This window comes from Rhinolophus sinicus, chromosome 5 (genome assembly GCF_057876585.1).
Source record: "Rhinolophus sinicus isolate RSI-liver-muscle chromosome 5, RSI-T2T, whole genome shotgun sequence".
NCBI classification, from domain to species: domain Eukaryota; kingdom Metazoa; phylum Chordata; class Mammalia; order Chiroptera; family Rhinolophidae; genus Rhinolophus; species Rhinolophus sinicus.
This window is the reverse complement of record NC_142505.1, coordinates 22,829,461-22,849,978: the sequence shown is the minus strand read 5'-3', so window position 1 is coordinate 22,849,978 and position 20,518 is coordinate 22,829,461. Positions and strand designations below refer to the sequence as shown.

General features: G+C 36.3%; 1 protein-coding gene across 2 annotated transcripts in view; it reads right to left on the bottom strand.

Annotated features, from left to right (window-relative positions):
* TOP2B (DNA topoisomerase II beta) overlaps positions 1-19,562 on the bottom strand; it is a 52,897-nt gene extending 33,335 nt beyond the window's left edge. Inside the window, exons 1-8 of one of the 2 annotated variants that reach the window (XM_019745271.3) lie at positions 18,823-19,562; positions 10,517-10,672; positions 9,540-9,630; positions 8,136-8,199; positions 5,383-5,528; positions 4,417-4,514; positions 3,452-3,664; positions 254-427 (exon numbers count right to left, since the gene is read on the bottom strand). In XM_019745271.3, coding sequence (XP_019600830.3) covers positions 254-427; positions 3,452-3,664; positions 4,417-4,514; positions 5,383-5,528; positions 8,136-8,199; positions 9,540-9,630; positions 10,517-10,672; positions 18,823-18,882 — 1,002 coding nt within the window. In that variant the 5' untranslated portion in view covers positions 18,883-19,562. Of the gene's footprint in view, positions 1-253; positions 428-3,451; positions 3,665-4,416; positions 4,515-5,382; positions 5,529-8,135; positions 8,200-9,539; positions 9,631-10,516; positions 10,688-18,822 lie in introns of both variants that reach the window. The other variant, XM_019745269.3, reaches the window with a different exon arrangement.
* Between the last annotated feature and the right edge of the window lie 956 nt (positions 19,563-20,518).

Genomic DNA, 20,518 nt, shown 5'->3' with positions numbered 1-20,518 from the left:
ATTTATCACTCCAAATTTCATAAAATATAAATTATTCAACTGTAAACACCATATACTTATTTCTCAACGGATGTTAAATTATAACACAGCTATTTCACAGAAAACAAGCTTTCATTTCCATAAGTCAATTTTTGATTTCACAAAAGCAGATTTGAGGGTTTTTTTGCTGTTGTGATTGTTGGTTATTCTGCTGTTTTTAATGAAGCATTGTTCTACCAATGACACAGAAACAAAAAAGAATTAGCAGACTTACTTTTGTTGTTGCGATACTATTTACGAAGCTGATTTGCTGGAATCCTTTTTCACTCAACGTGAGACAAACATCCCATCTTTCATTTGCAAGTTCATGAATAACTTTCAGGGCCACTCCAGTTTCATCCAATTTGTCTTTCACATAAAGATCTACATAACTTCGAAATCCATTTACCTATTAATTTGAAAAACAAACACCATAAACAATCTTATATTGGTGGCTCAACTAGGTGAACGCTCTCATTTTTTATTTCCCCTCATTCACAACAGCTCTTAACTCTGCAGATCCAAACCTTCATGACTTTCCCCTATTCTACACCTTGATCTCTACACCCTTTAAAAAGCAATTCATTTTATATGTACTAGATAAAGAAAGGTTATGAATGGATAGCTGGACAGGTAAATTACTATAAAATCTTTCAAAAGTTTATGTCCTAAAAATGACAAAGTAGACTTTCAGTTTGACTTCAGACATGAAAATGACTGAAGAAAGGGGAAAAAAGAAGAAAAAAAAAGTTTCTCCCCTTACAAGAAAAGAGCTGGTCAGACAACAAATTAATTTTTCATGAACCCTCAAAAAAATTGAGATTACAGCACATCTGGCCACCATGAGTCTGAAGAGAGGCAGGTGTCTGTAGGAGACTCAAAACCTAAGCATTTGCTTAACTGGGGCAGAAGCTGTCTAATGTCATATAAGCCAGTAGGAACATTAAACCAGAAATTTTCACAAATTGCTATAGGATAAGTGTGGACTAATACGAGTGTATGAAGCACCTGAGGGCTGTCGTCGTAAGGAGTTACTACTCTTTTGCAGGCTTTTCCTCCAGGAGTCCCAGCAGGTTCTCACAGGGAAGAATCTAGAAAATGTTGCCCCCATGGTGCTGGGGGGAGGAGAACAGCAGCCACTGGGAAGTCCATCCAGAACCCATCTCCCCTACCAATAAAACTCTTAATTTGCCTGGGGAAGGACTGTACTGGAGAGCATTGGTGAAACAGCACTGCAGCTGGAAGAAAGTAATTCTGCCCAGTCCTACCCCATCCTGCCTCTGTATCATTTAAGTTATAAAAAATAAAGACATTCTGCAGAGCAGGGAACTTCGAAGATAATGAAAGAAAACACTATTGGATAACTGCTGCAGCTAGGGGAAGAAAATAGAGGGCAGAGGAAAAATCTCTACCTCTAGAGGAGGGATAGAAACATCTGTAAAGGCCAAACCCTTAAGACACAGGTCCACTGTGCACTCCAAAGTCTGAGATGTAATCAGACATGAGAGTTTCCCACAACCCACCATCATGCTAACAGGCCTCAAATAATAACAGTGGGCTTCAGCTGGGAGAGATCAAAGAGACAGACCCTACTTGAGGGGCAGCTGAAAGGGAAGGCCCAAAGCAAAGATGAAAGATAAAAACAAGGAAGAATTTGAAGTCTCTGGTGCCCACAGCAACAAACCAGAACACTAGTAACTACAGCAACAACCAACAGCAAAATATGGCTCATTTCTTATATAGATGAACATAAATCCTTATACTAAAACCTATTTACTCAGTATCTACTACCCTATACAACATAGCTGATTTTCAAAAAAACTTAGAAGGCATGCCAAAAGGTAAGAAAACACAGTTTGAAAAGACAAGGCAATCATCAGAACCAACCTCAGATATGTCACAGGTATTTTAACTATCAGAGCATTTAAAATAACTATGATTCATGTTAAAGGCTCTAATGGAAAAGGTAGACAACATGCAACATAAGCAGAGAGATGGATGCTATAGAATCAAATGGAAATGCTAGGAATCAAAAACAGAAGATATGAAGAATGCCTTCAGCAGGCTCATCAGTAGACTTGACACAATAAAAGAAAAAAAATCTGTGAAATTAAAAATATGGCAATAGAAATTAACCAAACTGAAACACAAAGAGAAAATAGAGTAAATAAAGCAGAGGAAAACATCCAAGAGCTTAGGACAATACCAAACCATATAACGTATGCATAAATGGAATACCAGAAGAAAAAGAAAGAATAGTGCAGAGAAATATTTGAAAAAATAATGGCCAAAATTTTTCCACAATTAGTGAAAGACACCAAACATGAGATCCAAGAAGCTCAGAAAACACCCAACAAAATAATGCGAAAACACACATACACACAAAAACACATACACACTGAAGCATACCATACCGAAAACAACAAAAACAAAGAAAAAATCTTCAAGGCAGCCAGAGGAAAATGAAACACCTTACCAACAGAGGAAGAGGAAGAAGGATATGAACTACAGCAGACTTCTCATCAGAAACCATGCAAGCAAGAAGACAACGGAGTGACATCTTTAAAGTATTGAAAGAAAAAATAACTGTCAACCCATAATTCTGTATCCAGTGAAATTCTACAGCCTTTGAAAGTGAAGGAAAATAAAGACTCTCTCAGACAAAAATAAACTGAGGGAATTTATTGCCAGCAGGTCTATCCTGCAAAAAATGTTAAAGAAAGAACTCCAGGCAGAAGGACTATGATTAAGATCAGAAACTTAAATCAACACCAAGAAATTAAGAGCACTGGAAATGGAATAAAGGTAAAAAATAATTCTTTATTGTACTTTTAACTGCTCTAAAGTATAAATGACTGCTTAACGCATTAACAGCAACATCACTAACTGTGGAAAATTTCTGCCATCATTTTTTTCAAATGTTTCTTCTGCCTCATTCTCTTTCTTCTTCTTCTTCTCCTGGTGTTAACAGCATATGCAAAAGTGAGAGGTATGATGACAATGATACAAGAAATGGGAGGGAGATCCTGAAGATACACTGTTATAAAGTCCTTTTGCTCCATATGAAGTGATACTGATAAATTATTTGAGGGTGGACTAAAACTATTTACAAATGAGCTTGAAAACCGTAGACAACCACTGAAAAAGTTTTTTAAGCAGGTAAACAGAGGTGGTAAAATGGAATCATTAAAAAAGAAATTGCTTAATTAAAACCAGAGAAGGCAGAATAAAAGGAAATAAGAAACAAAGGACAAATACAGTGAAAACAGCTAGCAAGATGGAAATTTTCATCCAAATATATCAATAATCACTTTAAATGGAATCATCTACACAAACTGGTTAAAAGAAAGAGATTAGGCTTAAAAAGATCTAACTATAAACTATAAGCCATCTACAAAATAACCAAGCGTTAGCTATTTCAGATGACACTTACAGGCAATTTCTTTCCATTAAACATGACCTTGACCCCTTTGCATGAACCAGCCAGATCATAAGCTCTTCTGGTCATGAGGGCCACAATATCCTTGTCAAGTTTTTCCATCTTAAATTTGGACAGATCTGGTTGGAATGTTATGCATGTGTAATCTTCACCATCAAAATGTTTAATTTTGGCTTCAGAAGTCTTCATCATATTATTCATCCATGTCTTTAAAAGAAAAGATATTCAAATATTTCTTTAATGCCTTTGTATTTTATAATACATAAAGACTCAGTTCATGGAACACATTTACCACAACTACATCCATTTTCAGCTTCACAACAAACCAAACAAATTCTTTAAAATTATACTATTAAAGATGAAAAAATTTTAAATACTACTATTATAACAACCTAATGTTGAAAATAAACAAAATAAACTGCACAACTTTATACACTGTTAATAAATTATTTTTCAAATTCTTTAACATGACCATATAGAATTTTACAAAAATAAATAGGCATGATGTTTTCCTGAAAAAATTATTTTAGTTTATTTAAAATTTTAAGCTATTTTCAAAGGCTTACAACAAGAGTAAAATAAAATTTTGAAATATGAATTCCATGAATCAATGAGGAATTTTTTCAAACATTCTAAGTGGATGCATTTCAACTAGTCTTTGAGGTTCAGGACATTGTCATTAATACTTAACTAGATTAAAAGAAAAGTCTTAAAGTATTTTGTTTTAGGAATGGAAGAAAGTCAGGCTTATATAAAACCTCACAGGCATTCTGAAGTCTTTTTTGCTTTGTGACTTGTTTAACACTTTAAAATAAATAAATACACACACACACACACACACACACACACACACACACAGACATCATTGTAATTTCCCTAAGGTTCTATTATCTTAGCAAAGCAACAAAACATGAGTATTAAAAGAAAAAATAAAGAAATTAAACTCATTTTTATCATACCTGCTTAAAACTATGTTTGTATTCTTTGCAAGCAGTTTCTACTGTAAACTTTGTACTGAAAATATTACAAAGTTTTGCACCATAACCATTGCGACCACCTGTAAGAACAATTAAATGTGAAGGTTTAATAAAAATAACTTTAAAGGGACGTAGTTAACTAACCTAGTATAGGGCAGGTCTGTACAAAACAGTTTCACTTACTGCATTATCTTACCAATCATCGATTGAATATTTCAGAGTATAAATTGTTTTCTTTTAAAAAGAAGTACAATATGATTTAGCACATATAGTAGTATAATTAAAATATGCATTCTGTAGATTAATTATCTTCGTCACAATTTTTTAAAAAATTAATCTTGGTATCTCTTATAACCCAGTAAGTCTATGTGAATGTGAAATCTGAGCTTTCTATCAAAGTCACTTCTCTATTACAAATTTTTAATCTATATCACTTCCTAGAGCCTTGATTTTGAAAAACAACAAAACAAAACAAAAAACTATCAACGTACGTGGGTAATGTAGATAAGTAGGAAAACATTTGGTCTGCTCAAAACATTTACAACTCTATTTATAGAGTTAGACTTTCAATCTTGATCCTCTTTAAAAGAAGAGTTTAAAAGTAATTTAACTGATACCAAAAGACATGGTGTTTATGGAATAAAAAAAACTCACATATATAGGAATCACACACCTTACTTTCATCAGTAACTCAAAACTCAGTGTCAACCAGGTTAGAGTTCCAGGAGTTTTAGCATACATAAATGCACTATCAGAGTTAAGCTTTGAAACTGTCTCTGTTAGACTATACTCAAAACAATACTTATATACATGATAGTTTTTTACAGATATTAATTGTGAAAATAATTTTTTCTCACAACAACTATACAGATTTTCTCTTTTGTCATATTTTATATAGGAGCAGTAAGAGATTTTAATAAAAATTTTGATGAGCCATTTGGACTTTACCTGTTACTTTTTTCTCATCATCGTCATAGTTACTGGATGTTAAAAGCTGTCCAAAAATTAATGCAGGAACATAAACTTTCTCTACTTTGTGTTCTACTACTGGAATGCCTTTCCCATTGTTCCAAATGCTTATAATGTTAGATTCACTGTAAATAAGCAGAATTTAGAGCTTAGTTTAAATATGTATTAATTAATTTCCATTAAAAAGTAAAGTAATCCAGAATAAATCTGAATGATTAAAATCAAAATACCAGTCATTACCAATTGGAAAACACTCACTCATCTTTCAAGAAACTACTTGCTGAGGACACACATTTCTATCTCTGAGTTATAATTCAAATTAGGATCACTAAGATCTGCAAGTAATACTGCAAAATTTCTCAGGAAAAGAAACTCTTCTTAATCTCCCAGAAAACCATAACAGCAGTGAGGCTTTTACAAGAAGTCAGCCAGAGATTCCATTTTATTTTCATGTACATTAGCCAGGATCTTCCTGCTTCATTCTACCACGATACCACCTGTGAACCAAAAGCTCTGCAGAGCCAGCAGCCATTGCCATTTTTATTTCCTACCTAACTGCTGCAGCAGCGTAGATGAAAAAAGGACAGCCAGCCTGAACTGTATTCTATTCTCAGCCTAAACATTAGAGGGTTGCTTGTATTGTGACAATCATTGTCATAATTTTTTTTAATGGTTTTAAAATATGTAGATTTTACCAATTTTAGGTCTTTTAGGTTTTCCTACCACAAAACCATCCATTTTAGCCCTGAATTATGGTATGGAGTAGAGGCTTCTGCAGCTAATAGGAACTTGACATTGACAAGTCCTGATGAAAAATTTTACATACCTTATTGAGTAGTATATACTATAACAACTTTACCAATTTAACAGCCAAATTTGCAAAGAAACACAGCTTCATAACCAACACTGAGAACTGGCTTAAAAAGCTATCCTCTACCAATCTGATTCGCAATTAGTCTTAGACACTGTTTCACTCACACATATATACCTTAATCGCTTAATAAAAGTATTTATTACAACTAAAAAATATTGTTATAAAAGCCGAAATGAAAAGCAAAGATCCAAGGGGAAATTAATTACCTCAAAAAAGTTTTAATAAAACTAAAAAACAACTTTTAATGCATTATTTTCTTTTCCTCAAATCAGTAATCAACTTTTCTTTCCCTCACTCTCCAATGAGTTCAACTCTCTGAATCTCTTAAGCTCAAATTTCAATATCATTTTTTTATTCATATCTCTTGATCATTCTCTAGTCATTAGTCATCAAGTCTTATTAGTCTGTCCTATTTGATTCATTTCATATCAGTATCAGTTCTTTCATTCCAAATGCCAGTATATAAGTCTAGACAGACTAATGTTACCTTAAATATTGATTACTGCAGTAGTCTTTTGCTAGCCACTCCCCTTAAACATATTCTGCCTACCAGTGATGGACTTACCACACCTTTTATAACCCTTTTTTGCTCTAGAACATAGAAGCCCTTCTACCTTTTCTATAAAATCAAGCTTAAAAGTCCTCTACTACATGTTCAAGGCCGGTATCTATATCCCCACTTATAGTCATAAACAATAAGTATTCTGCAACATGCATCCTATTTTTTCCCTCAGATCAGTTTCATTACTCATCCATGCTAATTCTAAATTCTTCCATTTCTTTGTTTATTGGCATTTCCCTTGACTATAAATGTCTTTTCCCTCTCTAGTCAAATTTTACCCTACCTTCGAGGGGCGGTTTATGACTTCAGTTCTCCATTAAGCCTTTTACTCAGCCTATAACAATGTTTCACAACCCTCCGTACATTGAGATTAGCAAAATTCTAAATTATTTAATGGGGACCTCAGGAGATAATTAGGTTATCTCATCTGTGGGTAAGCACTATCTACAGGATACACAGCTAAATATTTAAGTATTTAACAGTTTCAAATTGCCTATGGTACTTTCACTGTGTGCCCTATCTCCAGAGGTAAAAATGGTGGGCCTTAGGAATAAGGGCCATGTATTACACTATAGTTTTAGACTTCCAAATAGTTCCTATGTTGGGCTTAAAACCTACAATTTATTAAGTATTTATTTTCATGTTAGAGAAAAACCTTAAAATCATGCTGATCTACTAATCAAATTACAAAGGATAAATGTAATGTAATATTTTACAAAAGGCATGCTAATGAAAACAGGATAAATGTAACAACTATATTTCTAACTTACAACTTTATTTTCACTCTGCCTCAGTCCTGAAGACAATCACCATCATGAGATCTAGTTAGCTGAGCACCTGATATAATATCTTATAATATTAGCAGTTGCTAATTTACAAATGATATTGTAATAATGGAAAAGCTCAAATGCCAGTCATGAAAAATAAATTTAACCCATAATGTAAGTTGAACAGTACTGGAAATAGCCTATAGCTTTGAGTCTCAAAGCACAGTTAAGACAAAAATCAAGTGATTACTCTAGCAGCGGAAACAGCATCCATGGCATCAAAGAGGAAGAAAAATGGTCTCCAAAGGCTCACATAAGAAAGTGCTTTGGGGAAAAAGATCATGAATGAGAGAGGAAACTGTAAGACTATAGTATTCTGGCTATTAAGAGGCAAAAATAACAAGGGCTCAAGCAACAAGGACGCAAAGCGGTACTAACTGTATACATTATTCATTTGAGGAGAATTCCTTAGTTAGGGACTATCTGAATAAAATAACTTAGTATAAAAAATTAAACAAAATATACTTACGGATCAATAGAAACTTTAATACAGGTCATGTTCTTATCCCTCTGTTTATTGTCAGCTGCATTAACTACAAAATTAAGTATTTCAATGAGTGATCAAATATGTAGTTACATAAATAGATGGACACAACTGCACTGTATCACTACTTAATATAAATATTTGCATATGGTAATACTCAATGAAAATAGTTACTGCTAACTTCTAATACAAAATCTTATTTTCCAAATAATATTCTTAATTTTTATATCACACCAAATTACCGTCATGTCTTCTACCACAAAACAAGGTGAGGGGGGACCTTGTGATATATAAAAACAAATTAAATAAGAACAAGCATCCGCAGTTTATAACTCCCTATTTCAGGTCTAAAAGAAAAAAATTGGATTTAATTATATTTTATCTTGGTAACAAATAACTACTTTCTCTTGATCTCCTTCAATAAATTAGTGATTTTATTGACAGATTGAGCTGAAACCAATCAGTTATTTTTGAATTACAAAGGCAGTCTTTAGCATCCTTAGAAATCTCTAAATCCTATGCACTATAACTGTAAATATATTTGTATACATTAACTGCGTCAGTCAAATTTAAACACAAACTAGTTTTAAAATTAAACTGAATCATAGAAGGAATACGTTCCTGACAAACACTATGTAACCTAAAAGTAAAACTGGGTGGATAGTTGGGAAGCAAGAGTGAAAGGTGCAAAATATAAGTAAGTGGTTTTACTCTCCTATCCTTTTTCCAAAGACCAACACAACTTTGCTGTCTAAGAAACCTCAAGTGGCATTGATGAGGTGGCAGTGCAGTCTCAGGTTCTTAGCTAAAAACATTTCTAAGTGCAAGCATTCCCTAGGAGTCAATTAGGCATTCGAACTTCATCGTGATTTAATTAATCATGTGATTTGTAGAGAGATCATTTAGAACAGTGGTTGTCAAACCTGACAGCTCAACAGAAATGCCTGATTTGTTGGTGAAAAACACCATTTTACATGTCTCACCTCAAACTCATTGAATCTGCAAGGCTCAGGCCCTGTAACATGCTCCCCCAGGTGACTGGGATACAAGCAACTCCCAGATGATTGCATATACAGGACTACTGGCCAACTTTGGGATTACTAATCAAATACAACACATTCATTTCACAAATGAACAATTAAAACACAAAGATATGAAGCACAGATATGAAAATACTACAAGTTATATAATTTTCTGGAGAACATTTATAGTCAATATAAATGCCAGAGATATGCCTTTAAAATTTACACTGTAAATCTGCTCATATATATATGTATGTGTGTGTATATATATATATATATATATATATATATATACACACATACACATTATAATGACATCAACAGGAACAGATGCATTAACTGCATTAACTCTTAAGCAAGTACTCACCCAAGATTTCATCAAAGATCTTGTATAAACCTGGCACAAAAGTAACCTCTCTGCAATTCATTCCTACATCTTCATCATACACCCACATTAGCTGCATTGAGAGAAAAATTCAAAAGGACTCATGTGGTAAAAAAGTGTTTACCATCAGTTTTACACAGTATAAACCCACATCTGTCATTTAAATACTTAGACCTTCAAGTAAAAGAACATATACTTCAGTCACAATCTCACTGTATTCATATTCAATTTAAATAAGCTCAATATTGAGAAATTGTGCATTTTGTATTGTCCATGTTCTTATTCATACATAAACTCAGCTTTAATATAATGCAACAATTCTTGAATTGTTAGAAACAGTATTCAAATAAAATATGAAAAAAACAAAAAAGTATCTTATGTTTACTTGACATCTTTATTTCAAGCTGTGTATTTTTCTACTGTATAGGAACACAGAGTAAAATAATATGAACACAGCATGACTTTGGAGTCAGAGACCAGCTTTGAATCTCAGCTCTTACTAGCTGAGAGATCTGAGCAAGTTAAATTTATTTAAACTTCAGTTTCCCAATCTATAAAATGGACGTAACAGTACCTACTTCCCAAAATTGTTAGAATCAAACAAGAAATATGTGTAAGCCAAGTCCATAGTAAGTGTTAAATAATAATTAGTGTGTATGTATAAATTCTAGAATTTAAAGTAAACCACAGCATTCATGAACATAAGCACTGTGTTAAAAGTGCATATCCTCTATACTTTTTACCTCTGATAATTTTTTATCTCCTAGTTTTGTTTTGGTTTTTTAATCTCTAACAAGAAATGAAGACATTTCTATCTCTCTTAGGTTCCTCTCCCTATTTTGCTTATGCCCACAGAAAGAAAAAAATTATGTACTTACAAAGCATATAATCACAAAATTTTTATTAAAAAATAGATATAAAATACACATTTAATTTCAATAAAATTTAAAAATAATTACCTGTGTCAATGGCTCCACTGACCCAATGTATGTATCAGGACGAAGGAGAATGTGTTCAAGTTGTGTCTTTTTCTGATACACTCTCTCAACAGACATCTTCTTTGAAGAATCATTTCTGCTTGCAGCCTCTGACTCTTCTTTTTTTACAGCATTGTTCTGATCAAAAAGAGTCTAAAATTAACCAAAAAATCAAATTTAAATAACCTACCAAGGGGTAAACTAAAATGTATATGGACACACGAAATAGGTTTTCTTTTTAATGACAAAAATTATCTTTCAGGTTCACTAATTTTTAAGTCCTAAGAGAACAGTCTATTTACCGACAGCCTAGTTATTTTTATAACACTGTGTGAAACTGCAGTTTTGACTGAGCCCAAAACGTACGTATACTAGCTAGAACAGCCTTCATCTATTCAATCCAGAAATATAAACATTTCCCAATTCTGTAAGATACTAAGTTAATTTTTGTAGTCCACAAAAGTACACAATGAATGTGAGTTCTATTATGGGTTCACAATGACTGAACGTGGCTGGTTGCAGAGGTCCCCAAAACTTCCAGATGTAAGTTCCCTACCATTAAGCTACTGAAGATTATAGTAAAGAGTGGGCCAAAGTAACCTACATAAAATAGTAACCTATGTAGTTAGTATACACTGATATGGCTGACAACACTAAGCACGGTTTATGAAATCTCAGATTTTACACTTTTGTAGCTCATGTCAATAACTTCTTTATATGTCAGCGATAGGTGCCCATTACTGTGGTACTCTATGATTCCAGCTTCTCTGCCAGTCCTAATTCTAGCCATTCCTACAGCAAGCAGATAAGGATCCCAAGTTCAAATTCCCATGGTCTGAAGATTTCTTAAGAGCAGCAGAGAACACGCCTCTCTCCCTGGAAACCTTACACACAGGTATGGAAAACGGGTAAAACGCTACCTCACTCCTTTTTCAAACATTTACAACTTTTTCCACATCTCTTTACTACCAATCTCCACCTCCTCCTCCCAAATGGAGGCAAGAATAAGGAATGTTTGGCTTGCACCTATCAGATTCCTATCAAGTACAAAAAGTTGTCTTCTTGCTTGGATAATGTCTCAAAAATCAGAAAACATTTGCAATGTAGTTAGCTTTATCAGATTACTATCTATAATTTTCTCTAGAAATAACATAATTAGAAAACAATATGTTTAAAACATATTGCCACACTTGTTGACAAATTAAACAATGCATTATTGGGGATTTTTAAATTATAAGAAAATCACCAAATACACAAAATTTATTTTAAAATATTAATCTATTTTATGTACTTCTACACTACTGCTAACCCCTAGGAAAAGAATATAGATTTCATACTTATCCAAGCCTCAACCTTTATGAATACTTCTCAACCACCAGATGAAAAAAAAAATACTTTTCAACCACCAAAAAAGAAAAACATTCCAGTAAAACAAACTCCTTATTTTAGAATGAGTATGTACCAAGATCATTTTGTATAAACAAAGATTCTTCTTGCAGAGTTGTCACCTAAGATATAGCAATTTGGGGCAACCATCCACAGTTCCTGTTTTTCTGTGGGAGAGTGAATTGCTGCCAAAGAGGAGAAAGGAGATGACTGCCAGTTGGTGCTAAAAAGGAACTGAGCCACTCGTTCACAGAATCAACACAGAAAATCTCACCATCACCAGGCAAACAAGAGTGAAACTAGCAAAAGCTTTAGGAACAAGTCTCTTCTCCTGTCTCCTATAGGATCCCCTGACTTCACATTACCCTTTTGTAACATCTCCAACCCTTTTTTTTCCCCTCAAGGCTGCCATGCTTAACGTCTATTTTAGCCATATTTCACCCATGTAACAACGGAGAAGGTCATGCTATCTACCCACCATTAATGAAAAACAAAAACCACAATTTGTTTCCCATCTATGCGCCTCCTGAAATGTCCTCCCAAAGAGAGGGACAAGGGGAGGTAGGAAAGATGAGGGATACTTAAGATCATAGGAAATGCTCAAATGTCAACTGTGAAAATTAAAAAAAACACTCTTTCTCTAGAAGGCATCCAAATCTGAAAGAAGCAAAACTGTCACTATTTGCAGATGGTATGATATATAGAAAGCCCTAAAGACACCACCAAAAACTATTAGAATAAACAGATTCAGTAAAGTTGCAGGATACAAACTTAATATACAAAAATCTGTTGAGTTTCTATACACTAATAACAAACTATCAGAAAAAAATTAAGAAAACAATTCAATTTACACCTGCATCAAAAAGAATAAAATAGCTATTAATAAATTTAACCCAGGAGGACAAGACCTGTATGCTGAAAATTACAAGACAATGGTAAAAGAAACTGAAGACATAAATAAATGGAAAGATTTTCCATGCTCATGGATTGGAAGAATTAACATTGTTAAAATTTCCATACTATCCAAAGCAATCTACAGATTGCAATCCCTATCAAAATCTCAATGGCATTTTTTGACAGAAATCAAACAAAACTCAACTCCAAAGGGATTAAAAGACTTGAATGTAAGACATAAAACTCATAAAACATAGGTGGTAAGCTCCTCGACATGGGTCTTGGTGAGGATTTTTAGGATATTACACCAAAAGCAAAGGCAACAAAAACAAAAATAAACAAGTAGGACTAAATCAAACAAAAAAGCTTCTGCACAGCAAAGGAAACCATCAACAAAATGAAAGGGCAACCTATCAAAGGAGAAAATATTTGCAAATCATGTATATGACAAGGGGGTAATATCCAAAATACATAAAGGCTAATACAATTCAATAGCAAAAAAAACAAACAATCCAATTTAAAAAATGGATAGAGAATCTGAATAGATATTTTTCAAAGACATACAAACGGCCAACAGGTACATGAAAAGGTGCTCAACATCACTAATCATGAAGGAAATGCAAAGCAAAACCACAATGAAATATCACCTCACACCTTCAGAAGGCGACTCTCAAAAACACAAGAAATAAGTGTTGGTGAGGATGTCGCGAAAAGAGAATCCTTGTGTGCTGTTGGTGGGAAGGTAAACTGGTGCAGCCGTTATGAATAATGGTACGAGGATTATTCAAAAAATTAAAAATAGAACTACCATGTGATCCAGAAATTTTACTTCTGGGTATTAACCTGAAGAAAATAAAAACACTGACTCAAAAAATATGTAATCCCTACTTACTACAGCATTATTTACAATAGTCAAGAGATGGAAGCAACCTCAAGTGTCCATCAATAGATAAATGGATAAAGAAAATGAGACGCGCATACACACACAGAGGAATATTATTCAGCCATTAAAAATAATGAAGTCTTGCCCTTTGTGACAATATAAACGGACCTTGAGGTCATTATGCTAAGTGAAATAAGTCTGAGAAAGGCAGATAATATATGATCTCACTTATATGAGGAATCTAAAACAAAACAAAAAACTAACCCATAGATACAGAGAAGAGACTGGTAGGTGCCAGAGGTGGGGGAGGGGGAAAAGGGTGAAGGTGGTCAAAAGGTACAAACTTCCAGTTATAAAATGAGTAAGTCCTGGAGGTATAATGTACAGCATGGTGACTACACTTCATAATATTGCATTGTATATTTGTAAGTTGTTAAGAGAGTAGATCTTAAAAGTTCACATTACAAGAATAAAATGTAACTGTGTGGTATGGATGTGATATATTAGGTTGGTGCAAAAGTGATTGCGGTTTTTGCAATTATTTTTAACCTTTTAAACCACATTACTTTTGCACCAATCTAACAAAAGACTTACTGTGGTGATTATTGCTCAGTATAAAAAGGTACTACTTCTGAAACAAATGAAAATAATTATCACTGGATTTTAAAAAAGAAGAGGAAAACGTGTGTGTGTGTGTGTGTGTGTGTGTGTGTGTGTGTGTGTGTGTGTATACAGCAATCGGAGAGCTTACCAAGCATACCAAGCACCCTGTTTCCCAGAAAACAAGATCTAGCCAATCAGCTCTAATGTGTCTTTTGGAGCAAAAATTAATATAAGACCTGGTCTTATATTATCGTAAAATAAGACCAGGTCTTATATTAATTTTTGCTCCAAAAGACGCATTAGAGCTGATTGCCAGGCTCAGTCTTATTTTGGGGGAAACACAGCATTATAGGAATTATTTGAATAATCTCAATTAATCCTCATAAGAGCTCCATGAAGCAGACACTATTATTATAATTCACTTTTTACAGATAAGGAAACTGAGGTTGGAGAAGTTAAGTGTTTTCCAAAAGCTAACAAGGCTGGTGCTTGAAGAAGCTGAATTATGACACCAGATGATCTAATTGCATAGCCTATATTCTTAGAGCATTATGCTATACAAAATTGATACACTTTGAAAAAGAAATGTACTCCCTAGATCATTGTATAAACGCGAAAGGTTAGTACAAAGTGATATAGGTGTATCCCAGAAAGCTTTCTTTATCCTGTCATTATCAGGGCATAAAAAATGAGTTGTTTTGGTTTTTAATGTTTCCAAATTGTGGGACAGTATAAATGATGGTTAAGAACATAAGCCTGGTTGAAATCCAGCCTTTGCCTTAGCCACGTCCCAACAGTTTATCTAATTTCTCGACCTGTTTCCTACTTGTCAAATAGCAATGATTACACTGATCTCACCTTTTCTTTAAAATGGGGTTCTATTTGTATTAAGATTAAAAAGAAAAAAGGAGGCCTGTTTTTAAAAAACATACTTTGTAAAATGCAACTGTTGCCACCACCTAAGTATTGAATAGATCTGAAACATACTTCTATTCACAAAAGTTAGCAGAGTTTATAAACATTGTTTCTAAATATTTGAGAATGTATCTAAAGAACATTGCTACCTGACCACTTACTTGTCCTTATGATTACAGAAGAATGCTCAAGAAGTTAGTATGTTAATTATACAATTTTTTTGTTAACAATAACTGAAGTTGGATTAGATATTCCCCCTCTTTGCTAAACACTATAAAGGATACAAACAAGAAAAATACATGGTCTCTGACTACAGGAGTTTATAATCTAATTGTTAAGACAAAATTATCACCCATGAAAGTTACATTAAAAAGAAACATTTGTTTTATGATCCATAAGAGTAACAGAAAAAGATGAGTATAAACTTGGAGGATAAGAGGTTGGTGAGACACTGAACTACCCCTGAAGAGTAATTAAGATTTAAACTGGTAAATAGGAAAAAGAGGAATTCCTGATGGATGAAAAGCATGCGAAGTCAAAGTGACAAAAATGAACATGACATGCAGAAGACCGTGAAGAGATAAAGCTAACTACAAGGACTATACAAAATATATATCAATTGGGAAGGCACATAATTTATGAAAGAATTGGGTTGAAAATCTGACTGAGTAGTTTAGTTGACTTGCAATAATGAGCCACTAAAGCAAGGTTCTTAAATCTTTAAACAATATTTAAATGTATAGTTATATATCCTGAATTAGAAATATTTGCAGTAAAAAAAATTGTTTTATATTTCATTAAATTTTACTTTTAAAATACAATGTTAATTGTGGTTTTATATTTAAAAAAATAGATTTATTTTAGAAATAGATACTGAAATATTTACAGATGAAGTGATACAATTCTAGGATTTGCTTTGCTTCAAAATAACAAAAAGGGGAAGGGTGGGTGTCCTTTGTTGATAATTGTTGAAACTTGATAAATAGAGGGAGAGTGTTTATAGTTTTCTGGCCACCACTTTTTTATATACTTAATATTTTCTATTACAATATTTTTTAACCCACCAAATGAGAGTATTACTGGGGGGAAAAGATCACTATTCAGGTAGTGGTTAACTGTACTCTCATATTTCCGCAAATTTATTTTTTACAGCCACTTAAAGATGACAAAAGACTGCAATGAAATAGAATCAAAGCTTTACAAACTAAAAGTTAATGCAAGAAACTGTTTGCTTCAGAGAAGGCTTCATAACTGCTGTCAATTTTAACTGAATGATTTTACTATATTTATATTTTCCACTTTTTAAAAATTTTAGATACTGCAAATCCAACACAAATTATATAACACTACTAAAATAAGTTAATACCAATCTTAAACCACTTTGCTTTGTGGTTTCAGATATTGAAATATAAACTTTCATGCAGTATCAAAGTTAACAATACATGCTGTCATGCATCCCAACAGAAGTTAATACAAGCAACACATGGCATTACCCACCCAACCCCAAAAGAGTAATGATATAGGGGATTAATTCCATTTTTAATTCTTCCTGTTACCCACAAGCAGGTGGCAACATAACACCAGTTTCAATAAAGCAAAGTTACCCCTCTTCATAAATGGATGACCAATGCAACAAATCCCTGAACTCTTCTTCCAAGTGAATAATTTGCCTTCACCCTGGCTTAAAGATATTTTATGCAAGGCAACTTTATTATTCTGAGTGTGCATTTCTTGAATTTCACCAGTAAAAACATTTTATTAAGCCCAGCACTATGCTATGTATGTTATCTCACTTAATTTTCAATGCAACCTTATTTTACAGATAAGAAAACAGGCTTAGAAAGATTAGGTCTCTTGTTTGTGCAAAGTTCCACTGACTATAAGTGTTGGAGACAGGATCTGAATCTATTAATACATCAATCACACATCAAAGTCCATGCTCATAATCACCTCACTCTATTGTCTCCCATAAAATTGAACTACTGTATGATCAATGGTGTATATTATGGACATAAAGATGCTCAGATAATCTGACTTAAATTTAAATAAGCATCATAGAGTGGATTTACAGGGAAATAATCTTTTCAATAAACTAATTCAACAAGAGAATATAATCAATAACTAAAAGACTAAGTGACCTTTTCTTCTCCCTATTTTACTGTATTTCCCATATTAGTTTTATAACAAAAAAATTTTTAATCAGTCAATTTTAGTTTCAAATGAATTTTTCTGATATTGAATGACATCCTCTAAATTTCACAAAATTTCTTATAAAAATGAAAGTTTTCTGTTGAGCTTGAAAGAAAAGGTGGCCATTTAGTTACCTACAAAGTTAAGTAAGAGTAAATTAAAATATTGCTATCAAATGTTGAAGCCAACTATTTCAATCTTGGAGCAACATGTTTACCATTATAGAATCAAAGGTCCTCAGAGAAAACACTGATCAGGCCTCAACACTTCCAAATAGTGAATGAGAACCATCTGGCAAACTAACTCCACTTTCAGAAGTTTGATTTTAAATGGTTAAAATATTTTCCTGCTAGCAGCAACATTCTTTTCACAGGGGCTACTTGTCAATACGACAGAAGAGTCACTCAGTTCACCTAAACCTCGCCTGCTCAAACAAAAGAAAATGAAAAAAAATAAATTATATAAATGTCAATATGAAAGTTTCCTTGGGTGTTTTGAAAAAAAGAGGGTCTATCAAAAGTCCCTGGAAAAAATAACATTTTTTTAAAAATTTTTCTTCTGGATACCCATGCAGTTGTCTGAGCTGGGCTTTTTTAGTGTAGGAAATGACCCTGGTCTGAACTCGATGCTGAGCAAGTGAAACGCCAATGAATTATCGATCTGCCGTGGGAATTAGATCTCTCTCCAGGTCTTCCCTCCACTACGTCCCGACAGGAACTGAGCGCCGAAATCCTTTAACTCCAGGACGAATCACTTCAGTCCCCACCCCGTCTCACCTGCGACGCTGACGCAGGTGAGCGCTTCTTTTAACACTCCCGCCCTGACAGATGTACGACCCACAGTATATTAATTGCTGCCGTGAAACAGCCCTTCTGAACGCGCTTTCAATCGAACGAGACTCTCCGAGCTGAAGTGTTCAATTGCTGTAGACATATTCCCCACCAAACCCAGCCTTCTTTGAGATTAGAGAATCAGAAACGGTTGCATTTGCAACACACACATTTTCCTCCGGAATTTTCCTAAGTCACATTCAGAGAAAGTGCTGACCCACACAGACACACAGGCATTATTGCCATATCCATCCTCTCATTCCCGACTGCCCTGGAAGAGTCTGGGAAATAGGAAAAAAAAAAGATGAAGCGGGGGCTCCATGTCATGCTCATGGCTTGTCCCCCAAAGTTTCAAGTGCACGTTACGCTCCTGCAGCTGGAGCCTCCATAGAGGTACAGAGAAGAAAGAAAAGGGGCGGGGAGCGGGGGGTTCGGCTGCAAGAAGCCCGACGGGGCGCGCGTTCTGGGACCGGATTTCCCTCTTTCCCCCACCCCCACCCCGGCCGGCCCGGCGGAATTCCTGCCCCGCAGCGGGCCGGGAACAATGCCGCGTCCGGGACCCCCATCCTCAGCCGCCCGCCACTCACCACCCAGGTCAGTGCCCCGTTGCCGCCGGCTCCCGCGCCGCCGCCGCTCGCCTTGGCCATGGCGGTGCCTCCGATCACAGGCCCCGAGGCCCCAGCCGCCGCTCCCGCCTCCCTGCGGGCCACCCGGCCCCGCTGCTGCGCACCGACCGCTCCGCTCGCTGTGCTCCTAGCGGCGCCGCCCCCAGCGCCCCATCGCCGAGACCCGGGACGGACGTCCGGCCGAGCCCACCGAGGAGGCCGCGCCGCCCGCCGCCCTCAAACTCGAGGCGCGGCGGCCGCGTCGCCCGGGCCTAGCGCGACCGCTGAGGCAGAGGTGGAGGAGGAAGCGGGAGGACGCCGGCGGCAGCTAAGTGGCAGCGGTGCCTCCTTGCCCGCCTGCGGGCGCCTCAGCAAGCGGGGCTGAGGTCCCGAGGTACGAGCGGCGAGCCCAGCCGGGGAGCCCGGGGCGTCCGGACGTGGCGGGGACGCAGAGGCGCCTTGTCCTTCCTCACGCTCCGCGACGGCCGGCTGCTCCGGGTGCCGGAGACGCCGCCCGCCGCCGCCGCTGCTGCAGCTGCCTCAAAAGCTTTCTTCGTCGGGCGCCCTGCAGCCTCGACTTCTTCACATCTACACACCGAAAGGGACAATAAACAGAGCCTCCGCCGCCGCGGTCGCCTCTCTCTTGTCCGGCATAACACCGCACACACACATTCGCACACCAGGGAGGGAGGGCGCGGCGGCCACCCCCGCTGTCAGTCAGTGCCTCGTCGCCCAATCGGGGCCTTGTCGCCAAAGCCTCTCGGCCAATCCCAAAATTCCAAGCCCCCTGAGGGGCGGGACCCGAGGGGGAAACGTCATTGCGGGTAGCAACCGAAGGGAAGACTTAGGGTTTTTTGTTTGTGTGTGTGTCTGTGGGTTTTCCATTTGAAGGGAGATCAGGGGCTTCTGTCAAGGGTCATTTGAGGGCGGCAGAGGGAAAGGGTCGAATTCGCCTCGGGTCGATTGTAATCCTCCGTGCGTGCTGTTTACTCTAAAACCTACCAGCAAAGCCGAGGCATTTCTTTGCCTGGGGCCGTTGGGGTGGGGGGTGGAGGGGTGCGGGTGGCAGGAAGAAGCTGGGGGCCGTCCCAAAGGGAAAGTATTTTTAAAGAGCGGTTGTAAACCACTGGCAAGACGTAGATCACTGGTGCAAGGAGCTCCCTGTGACTCGGCCTCCCCAAGGCCTCAAGGGGACTCTGATGCCGAAAGAATCCTTTGCTCAGACCTTCCCCTCCTCCACCTCCTTCCTCACTCTCCTCCCCTCATCCCCAAAAGGGATACGGTCAGTTTCAAGAAAAATGCGTTTAAAGAACTTAAATAAGAGACACACAGAGAACGTTCCAGGGATATAATGCAGGTTGGGTTGAGGGTTCTGTTTCTGTTTGTTGACCTTTCTGTCGTCTCTGAACAATGCGGAAATGTCACTGTCACTTTTCCTTCTCATCTGTTCTGAACTGTACCTGCTACCTCTAAGAGGGGAGGTTTAATTTTTTAAATTGCTTTCAATAGAATTTTAAATGCACACTAAGGAATAATTTCATTCCCATTAAAGCTTTCTAAGAACGAAAATTACCCGCACAGACACACCAAAATCTTTGGCAGATGGACGATGGCTTTACTTCATCTTGCCTTTCAATGTAATTCCATTCAACAAGTATTTATTGGGCGCACAGGCTGC